At 53.6% G+C, this 10,409-nt stretch overlaps 1 protein-coding gene across 1 annotated transcript; it reads right to left on the bottom strand.

Annotated features, from left to right (window-relative positions):
• Positions 1-2,694: 2,694 nt before the first annotated feature.
• LOC142988286 (cadherin EGF LAG seven-pass G-type receptor 3-like) lies at positions 2,695-8,284 on the bottom strand (the record flags this gene model as incomplete). The annotated part of the gene is made up of 1 exon (XM_076137410.1): positions 2,695-8,284. A coding segment is annotated over exon 1 (5,590 nt), but the record flags the coding sequence as incomplete, so codon positions are not given.
• Between the last annotated feature and the right edge of the window lie 2,125 nt (positions 8,285-10,409).

Raw genomic sequence — 10,409 nt, 5'->3', positions numbered from 1 at the left:
GCTGCCTCTCTCACAGTTTGACACCAAACTGACAGTTCAGTCTTTGCTGCAGCATTTCTTTACATTTAATCCTCCAGTTGAATTCTGAGGTTATGAAAAAAATCGACACTTTGACCTTCAGTGACCTGGATGTGGTTTCTCTCCTTACCAAAGCTCTGCAGTCACACACTTACACACTTACACACATTCACAACTGGGACTTTGCCAGGACAACCACAGTCTGCTGGGCGCTGCAGCGGTGGGGGGTTATACTTTGCTCAAGGGCACCTTGAGCTGTTTTAATCAGGGTGCCAGGCTGAAATGAGCGGGTCTTTCTCCAAAACCAGCTGAACCCAAAGCTCTGCTGCAGTCAAACTGGTGTTGCCAGCAGTTTACAGAGAGAGAGAGAGAGAGAGAGAGAGAGAGAGAGAGAGAGAGAGAGAGAGAGAGACTCCCAGCACTCTCTGCCACGCAAAGCTATTATTCACTGAAAAGACACAAATACACTCTGAGCTGGAGTCACCTGAGAATACACAAACTACACACACATGACAACACACGTAAACACACATGTATGCCCACACAGAAAGAGAGGAGAGACGGAGAGGAGAGCAGAGGAGAAAGGAGAGGAGAGAGGGGAGAGGAGAGAGGAGAGGAGGAGAAATGGCCTAGTAGAGATATGAGGATTACAGGGCAGGAGGGAGGAAGGACGGGATGGATGAAGAAAGAGAAAAGAAAGAGGGAGAGACAGAGAGAGGGAAGGCACAACAGAGGCAGGAGAGGTTAGTGATGAAAGTGTGTGTGTGTGTGTGTGTGTGTGTGTGTGTGTGTGTGTGTGTGTGTGTGTGTGTGTGTGTGTGTGTGTGGACAGGAAGAGACACAAACAAAATCAAGAATGATGAAGGAGAACAAATGTGAGGAAGGAAAGAGGATGAGGCAGAGCAGGTCCTTCCACCCATCCATTCATCCAGGGACAGAGAGGGGGTGAGAGTGAGCGAGAGCGAGAGCGAGAGAGAGAGAGAGAGAGAGAGAGAGACAGAGAATTCACTCATCTTCATTCACTGATAAACATGAATATATTCCTGCTCTGGGCTGACAGTAAGGAGATGAGGGGGGGGGTAGAGTGTGTAATTGGGGCAGCAGGTCTCTCACACTCACACTCACACACACACACACACACGCGCGTTGTGACAGAACACAAATGCAGCAGGAAGCCGCGCTGGTTTCTGGGCTTTGATCCCTCAGAGAGAGGAGAACCTGTGCAGACTTTTTAAGCCACAAACCAGAAACACCGAGACATAAATGAAATAAACCGCAGAAAATTAAAGGATTAATCCGCTTATTTCTGATAAATCCATCACTCTCACCGTAAACAACGTGATTAACACTAAAGCTGTGCAACAAGTAAAGCTCGCACGCCCGGAGGAGGAAACACCACGCACACTTTTACGCTATTTTCCGCATATTTCCTCTTTTGATTGGTTTAGGAGCGGCACGGTTAAACTTCCATTACACTCTGATTAACTCATTCAACCCTGGAGGAAGAAAACAGCTTTTACACTCTCCACACAAATCTTTGTTGTACTGAGCTCAACCTGCCAGTCAGCATCGCATACAATACATTGTGTCTTCCGGGTGACTTGCCGTTATGACTCTGAAACATTCACGGTGAAGATTGTTCAGTATGCGTTGGTTAACCAGGAAATCTTCATCGTGAATGTCTCAGATTCTTCATTTCGCGTCTCATTGGGGAAAAAAAGAAGATGTATTCTATGTGATGCTGACTGCCAGTAGAAGAAGTGATTCCCCCTCTGGGCTTAAATGGTTCATCAGAGTCTAATCAAAGTGTTAACATGTCCAGAGTACAGAAGATAGAAATCTAATCAAATTATTTAATCAGGACACTAATTATTAATTTACTCTTCCTCCCCCGCGCAAATAGGGCGAATGATTCCTGCCAATCATCCCACACACACACAAACGCCTTCAAATACTCTCTGGACACACACTTCCTGTCATCCTGTCCACCGTGTTAAAGCGTTGCCTCACACACGTGTTCTCCTCTCCTCTCTCTCTCTTTCTGACACCGAATCTCCACTGAGCCTCGCACACCTTCAGGTAAAATCTACCAGGTGTTGCAAATCTTCAGTGTTTCTCCCAGAAACACGTGGATGCATAGATCCTTCTGTTCGTCACCTGAAGGGACTCAAACAAAGGCAGCAGATGTCACACACACACACACACAGACACACAGACACACACACACACACATGACAAAACTCATTTTCTATCTCTGTCCCACTCGCTCACTCAGTCATCGTCTCTCTTCCGCCCTGGTTCGCTCCATCAGTCCGCCCGATGCGTTGGGGCAGCAGCTGTTTCTGACATTATCAGTTCTTTTTTTATTTCTTCCACAGGCAGACTCGCTTTCCTCCTCGTTCATATAAAAAACCCATCAAACTCATTCCCTGATAGAAAGAAACGCCTCGAGCTCGTCTCGCCGCCATCCGGCTTTATCTCCCCGACACAGACAGACACACACACACACACACACACACAAACACACACCTGTGGAGTCCTTATCTTCATGGTATTTGTTACAGTCTATCACGCCACATTTAGCGTTCAGTCTACATCCTACCACACACACACACACACACACACACACACACACACACACACACCCTCCAGTTTCCTCCCTCCACGCCTTCTTACCTGTGACACTGATCATCATGGGCGCCACCAGCGGCCTGTTGTTATCCAGTTTTCGGCTCAGTCGGATTTCGCCGCTGGTGTGATTCAGCAGCAGCAGGTGCAGTTCGTTGCCGCTGTCGATGGTGTAGTAGAGTCGGTCGGACACGTCGGGGTCGTGAGCGGGAACCCTCCCGATCACGCCGCTGGGGAAACTGTTGGACCGGTTCGACACAAAGTTGTTGAAAATGATCTGGAATTCCTGCAGCGTGGGCCAGTTGTCGTTCTGGTCCACCAATTTCATCCTGACGGTGGCCCGACTGACCAGTGGCGCCGAAGTGGCCTGGACTACTATAACGTACTCATTGCGGGCTTCGTAGTCCAGATCAATGAGTGAGGTGAGCTCTCCTGAGAAGATGTCCATTTGGAAGATCTCGGGGATGTTTCCCTCCACAATCTGGTACATAATCTGAGCGTTGACGCCCTCATCCGGATCACTGGCAGTGATCTGGGCCACCACAGAACCCACGGCGCTGTTCTCCTTTACCAGAACCTCAAAGTCGTCGGCAGGGAACACGGGAGCATTGTCGTTGACATCTAAAACCGTCACCTGTATGTGGACGGGGGTGCGTTGAGGGGGCAAGCCGCGGTCTACGGCGTAGGCGGTGAGCTCGTAGAACGGCACGCTCTCTCTGTCCAAGCGGCGAACAGTCCGGACGATGCCGGACGTGGGCTCGATGGTGAAGTCTCCGTCTCCGTCCTCGCCGTTTTGGAAAGTGTACTGGACGCGACCGTTGGCGTGCGCGTCGCGATCCGTGGCAGAAATTTGGAGGACACTGGTGAAGGGAGGGGCGTCTTCACTCACCGTCCCCTGATATCTGGGACTGAGGAACTGTGGCGCGTTATCGTTCACATCGTTGACATTAACCTCAACGTACGTGGTGTCTGCTTTCTGTGGAATACCGTTGTCTTTAGCCGTTATAGCCAACGTGTATGTCATCTGGTCCTCATAGTCCAGCTCTGCCTGGAGCGTTATGGCGCCTGTGGAGGGGTCAATGCGGAATTGTGGGATGTTGTCCTCCAGGAAGTACGTGATACGAGCATTTTCACCGACATCGTCGTCTGTGGCGCCGATGACAACCACGGTGCTTCCAGGTGGTCGGTCCTCGTTCACGCTGACAGAATAGTGGGCGCTCTGGAACACGGGCCGGTGCGTGTTGGCGTCTGTGATGTTGATGTGAACCTGGCAGGTGTCGTGGAGGGTGCGGTCTGAGGCGGTCACCGTTAGAACGTAACGCCGCTCCTGTTTGTAGTCCAAAGGGAGCGCTAAGGAGAGCAGTCCCGACCCTCCCGCTGTGCTGATGGCAAAGCGGTTTCTGGTGTTCCCTCCCGTTATCTGGTAGGTAACGGCGCTGTTGACGTCCCGGTCCACAGCAGTGACGGTCACCACGCTGGTGCCAACAGTCGCATCCTCATTCAGGCGGGAGTAGTACTCCTTCTGGAGGAACTCGGGCCGGTTGTCATTGACGTCCATCACTGTGATGGTGACGCTGGCTGTAGCAGAGAGAGGCGGCATGCCGTAATCTCGGGCCTCCGCACCAAAGAAATAATGTTCCACTGATTCTCTGTCCAGCGCAGATCTCACAGTGACCCAACCTGTGGCAGAATTGATGATGAACGGTGTTTCAGAGTTGATGCCGGTTAGCCGGTACTCCAGTCGGGCGTTGTCTCCCGAATCGGTGTCGATAGCCTGGATGTGCAGGATGGAACTCCCTACTGGGGCGCTTTCAAGCACGGATGCCTGAAACGGAGTGGAAACAAAGATGGGTGGGTTGTCATTGACGTCCGTTACCTGCACACTGACGATGCCGGTGTTATTGGACAGAGGTGGCCGGCCGTTGTCCTGTGCCCGGACACGGAGTGTGTACTCCCGTTCAGACTCAAAGTCTAGCGGCGCTACAACCTGGATCTCCCCCGTTACACTGTCAATGGAAAACTGTCCGCGGCTGTTACCGCTGATGATGTTATAGTGGACAGCGGCGTTACCGTCCTTGTCCCGGTCTGTGGCGCTCACACGGAGGATCTCAGAATGTGGCCGCACGTCTTCTCTCACCGCCACCACATAGCGCTTTTCGCTGAACTGTGGCACGTTGTCATTTTCATCCAGAACGGTGATGAAGACTTTAACGGTGGCAGACCGCGGCCCAGGTTCTTTCCCCTGGTCGCTGGCCTCTACCTGCAGCGTGTAGTGCTCATTCATTTCCCTGTCCACTGACCCGCGGGTCGTAATGAGCCCCGAGCGAGGGTCAATCTCAAAGGCTGCTCGTGCCACAACAGCCGAGTCCCCAATAAACCGGTAACGGATGTTGGCATTGGCTGGGGAGTCCAAGTCTGTGGCCCTCAGCTGGAGGATGAGATACCCCTCCTCTACATTCTCCCTGATTGTTTCCCTGTACTCGGTTTGTTCAAATATAGGGGAATGATCGTTCCGGTCTGAGACGGTAATGGCCACCATTGTGGTGCCAGACAGGCGAGGGGAGCCAAAATCAGTGGCCGTGACTCGGAAATAATGCATATCCATGTGTTCTCTGTCTAGGATCTGACTGGCGGAGATGAGGCCTGTGTCTGGGTGAATGTGGAAGTAATCAGATGATCGACTGTTCATCAGCGGGGACATGGAGTAGCTCACTCTGCCCGCATCTCCTCCATCCTGGTCTGAGGCAGACATGATAATGACGGAGGTTCCGGGCGGTTGGTTCTCGGCCACTTGTACCTGGTAGTTGTACAGGGAGAAGTGGGGGTGCCTGTTTGCAGCACGGCGAGAGCGAGCCCACGGCATCAAGGCCTCCCTCTCCCTCTCCCCCTGCCAGGCTTCATCGTCTGCCACGACTATCAAACGTTCCAGGCTCCTCTCTCCCCTTGAACTGCGAGTCTCCTCCTCCACCTCTCCCCTCTCCGCCCCCTCTCCCCCTTCTACGCTTTCATCCGCCCCTCTCGCTCTCCTCCTCCACGCTTTGCTCTCTGGCTGAGCCGTGCTCGTATTTCTCCCGGCCCTCTCCTGACCCTTCCCTCCCTCTGCCTCTCTCTCCTCCACCCGCTTTGCCTTTGTTATTCCCTCTCTCCTCTCCCATCCCTCCTCCCCGTCCCCTTTCCCCCCTGGTTCTCTCCTTCCTACCAGCCGCGCCTCTCTCTCCCCCTCCCCCACCTGTAATTCTCCTCCCCCAACAGAGGCAGCAACAGCGGCGGAACCCTCCAAGCCTTCTCCCTCCCTCTCGGGGTCCCTCTCCCTTTCTCCCTCGGCCCCCATCTGCCACCAATCGGACCGACTGCCTCCTTCAGGCTCTAATGGCACTTGTTTGCCGGATTTTAATTGCATATGCGCAGGGTCCCCCTTTGGGGTGGCTGAGCAGTCCGTGGAGAGGCTGTCTGGGCACCCAGCGTGGATCAAATCTCTCTCCCACGGGGCCTGCTGTTGTTTCTGACCGTGCTGTGACAAATTGTCTGTTTCAGAATCATGTTTATATTCCCGCACCTCCTCATTTCCCTCCTCTCCGTTGTTGTTGTTGTTGTTGTTACTATTGACGTTATATTTACTCCCAAACACGCGTGAAGAGTGTGCGTGGAGCTCTAGTGGAGCTGTCCACCGCGCGCCCGGTGCTGAAATCACCTCCTCAGCAGAACTCAGTGGTCGTGCGTCATCGCGGTGTGTGACCAGGTTCATTTCCGGGAAGATTGAGAGATTTAGTTGAGCTGTGATGTGATCGGGGTGAGTAACGAGGCCAAGCCCGGTGGCTGCGGCTGACAAAACACCGGGAGATTTACCGGGAAGCGGAGCGGCCGTGAGAGAGCCTGAGTCACCGGCACGTGTGTGTACTTCTTCTGCAAGTTTGGTGCTTAGTTGTGCAGCTTCAGCGTCACCGCCTGTTTGTGTCTGCGTGGGCGGAAGGAGCAGCGGGTCTGAGTGCGATGATGTGAGTTCAGGAAATGCGCTTTTGTTGGAGAGGAAATGTTGACCAGGCGCTCCGCTGCTGCTGCTGCTCCTGCTGCTGCGGGGAAATTGGATAGAGAGATTACGCGGCGCTTCGTCTCCCACCGGGGCCGTAAACTCGGCTGAATATCCAACCCCCATCTCAACCATCTCTGTTCTACCCAAAGCACCGGGACCCTCCCCGCTCTCTGCGCGGCCCTGGGCGCTCTGCCGGGCCTCATGTTCTGTCTCACACTGACGCGTCAGACTCAGAAAAGCCAAATCATTATCCGGGTAATTTCTTAAATGAATGTGTTTGTTGCCTTGGTTCCTCCCATCCCCACCTCCCTTCCTCCCTTCTCCCCTCTCCTGCCTCCTCCTCTCTCTGTCCTTCACTCTGGCACGCAGAGGCCCGTTACCCTCTTCCTCACTCCGAAACAGGGGCCCCAAACACGTCCCTGCCGGCGCTCTACATCTGTGCGCCTCCTCCTCCTCCTCCTCACCATCATCCCCCCCACGCCTCGTCTCCCTCCTTTGCTGCCTGCTCCTCAAACAGCTATCATCACCCCCCTCTCTGTCGCTGATTGGATCGATAACACTGTGCCTGCCCAAATGAGAACAATCAGCCCCCCCGTGCCCGGCTGAGCCCCCATCAGCACCGGCACGAACAAAAGCCTGTGGATGAGTGAGAAAGTGGCCGGTCATGAAACGAGGATCACAGATGTGGTCCAGGTCTGAGTTGTAGCGTGAATTAGAGGTTAAACTGGGACGAAGACTTGAAACTTGAAGCAAATTATATCCAGAATGTGAGCAACAAGCGGAGCAGGCGTGCAGGGGGTCAGGGGAGGGGTCACGCTTAGCGGGGCTTGACCTGCGCAGATGCCCGGCTGTCGGGGGGCAGCGTGCAGCCAAGGGTCTCCTCACCTCCCGAGCCCTCTCGCGCACCTCTCCCCCTCCCCTCGCTCCACTTCCGGGTGCCCTGCGCAGGCCACTGGTGCGCACAAAGGCTCCGGTGAGGTGTGGCCTAGACACCGGCCACGCTCTCGTCCTTTGTACTGACCGGTTTGGGCCGTTCGGAACCGGCGAAGAGGTGAGAGCATCAGATAGAGGTGAAACAACGCCCTTCCTCTTCTTCCTCCTCCTCCCTCTCTCCACTCCCTCGCCTGCGCCGACGCCATCGGAGCTCAGCCTGCTCCTGCTCCTACTACCTGGGCTGGCAGGAGGAGAAGGAGGAGGAGGAGGGAAGCAGACTCCGCTCCCCCAAAACGGCCCGGCTCCGATGAGTCTCAGCAGGCGCGCCCCCCGAGCTCCATCTCGGTGATCTGCTCCCGGTGCCCCGCAGTCCCAGACCCTCCGCCCTCCTCCGGTGCATTCCTCAGTCTGTATCCGCTCTACGGTCCACCTGCTTGGGCGTAGATTCCAACTGCCCCTCGCTGGTCGCCCGGTCCCCCCGTGCTGCTGCTGCTGCTGCTTCTGCTGGCTCAGTTTACCGGCGTCTCGGTAGCAGAGGCCCGGGGTCCATGAGTAGGAAGCCCCTCCTGTCGTCACCGTCCCCGGGGTGAGACCAAACAAAGAGCCGAGGAGGAGCAGGTGGAGAACCAGAGGCGAGAGCAGGAGCGGGGTGAATCCCGGTAGCGGTGCAGCCATTTAGTCTCTTCCTTTCTCCGTCTCTCCCCTCCTTTTCCCTCTTCCACCTCTGCCTATTCACTCTCTCTTTCTCTCCCGTGCGCGTCTGTATCCTCCCTCCGTCTCTCTCCTTCGTTGCCGATATGTAACCGGTTCCAGGACCGCCGGCACCGCCCGACACCTTCCCCCAGGCTCCCCCGTGTCTCCGTCGGCCTGGAGAGTTGGCATCTACCCGCTGCGGTCCGTGGAGCTGGAGGTGTTAGGAGCGGCGCGGCAGCAGCATCTCTCCTCCCGCTCACTCACATCCAACATGGCTTACACACACTCACACACACACACTGGCTGGCTGGCTGGCTCACACGTTATCCTTCCCCCACGTCTGTGCGCGCATGTTTGTGCGTAAGTGTGTGTGCGCCTCTCTCTCTCTCTCTCAAGCAGTAGCCGGCACTCACTCGCATCACACCCTCTCCTCCTCCCCCCTGCCTCTCTCTCTCTCTCTCTCTCTCTCTCCCCCCCCCCCCCCCAGGCAGCCATATCCACAGCTGGAATAGGATGGGAAGTAGCCTGTGTCTTACACAATCACGCTGTCATCGCCCTCTCATCATCCTGAAGAAGAATGACCCCACAGGCTCTCTGCAGCTCTCAGGCTGCTGTGGATTCCTGCAGCCCTTTAGAAAAAAAAATCACTATACTGTAATTGGTGATTGAAATAAAGCACCTGGTGAATTACCAAAAATTAAGAAAAAACGGGAAACAAAGAGCAAACCACTGTATTATATCATATAGATATCATATAGATATCATATAGATATCATAATGAACGGTCCTTTGATTCAGTGAGGTGATGGAAGCTCTGTAAAACTGTAAAATTGGCCGTGGGGGAAAGTGACGTCATCCTCCAATGAGTAATTCACACACACACACACACACACACACAGTAACCGTATCTCGCTTCATCACGTCTCCATGTTGTAACAGGAGGTCTTGTGCTCTTATTCGCTCTAACGTCTTTATTGTAAATTCCCAAAAATGTGTGACAGGATTACAGATCCGTTTCAGCAGCGGGGACAGAACCGCAATCATCCCGATTTAACACCAATTTGCGCGCCGCTAAATGAGCAGATCCATTTCCTGATACTTGTTGAGAAATGGTATTATGCAAATGAGCTCAAATCTGTTTCCGCCGGCAGCAGCAACTCGCGTTCAGCGCAGATTATAGCGCAGACGGGGCGCGGGGTGCGGGGGACACGGATGGAGACGCGAGGGAGGGAGGGAGGGTGGGACTCTCTCTCTCTCTCTCTCTCTCTCTCTCTCTCTGTGTGGCTGAGGGGAGACGGACAAGGCGTGTCGGTCTGGAGCGCGGCCAGCCTGTGTGTGTGTGTGTGTGTGTGTGTGTGTGTGTGTGTGTGTGTGTGTGTGTGCGCGCGCGCGTGTGTGTGCGTGTGCGTGTGTGTGTGTTGCTGTTGGAGACCACATGTCCTCACATTAATAGAAACGTTCTTCTCTCAATTCCCCGATTGGATTTTATATTTTTTATTGAATGTGGCTTTTATTCCTTTATTCTTTGCCACATAAAAGCTGTACTTCTAATGAAATCATCATTAAACTAAAACAATCTATAAATAATTCTAAATCACTGATCATCATTGATTGTCTCTAAAAAAAAAAAACATTGAAGACTGTGTGTGTGTGTGTGTGTGTGTGTGTGTGTGTGTGTGTGTGTGTGTGTGTGTGTGCGCGCTCGTCCCAAAATATACAAACACGATTGCTTTATGCGTCAAGAAATAACAGAGACGTTTGGATTTTGTAGAAAGTGTTCCTTTACATTCGTCTGTGTCGTTTCACACACACACACACACACACACACACACACACACACACACACACACACGTGCAGCGCTTCACTGCATCCTGCCTGTACACACTCCATGGATCTGTGCCCGTTTGTGTCATTATGGCTGTTTATCAGTGTGTGTGTGTGTGTGTGTGTGTGTGTGTGTGTGTGTGTGTACATACAGATATATGACCCCTGTGTGTGTGTGAGTCAATTTGGGATCTTGGCTCTCCTCCCCTCTGAGCCGGCAGCAGCTTGGAGCTCCGCCATGAGATGTGAGTTCTTTTCCAAACATCTCATTCCCAAACTAAA

Source organism: Genypterus blacodes, unplaced genomic scaffold (genome assembly GCF_046128005.1).
Source record: "Genypterus blacodes isolate CSIRO-AG114 ecotype Tasmania unplaced genomic scaffold, CSIRO-AGI_Gbla_v1 ptg000309l_1, whole genome shotgun sequence".
Taxonomy (NCBI): Eukaryota; Metazoa; Chordata; class Actinopteri; order Ophidiiformes; family Ophidiidae; genus Genypterus; species Genypterus blacodes.
The sequence above is the reverse complement of the archived record's forward strand: the minus strand, read 5'-3'. Positions and strand labels throughout refer to the sequence as shown.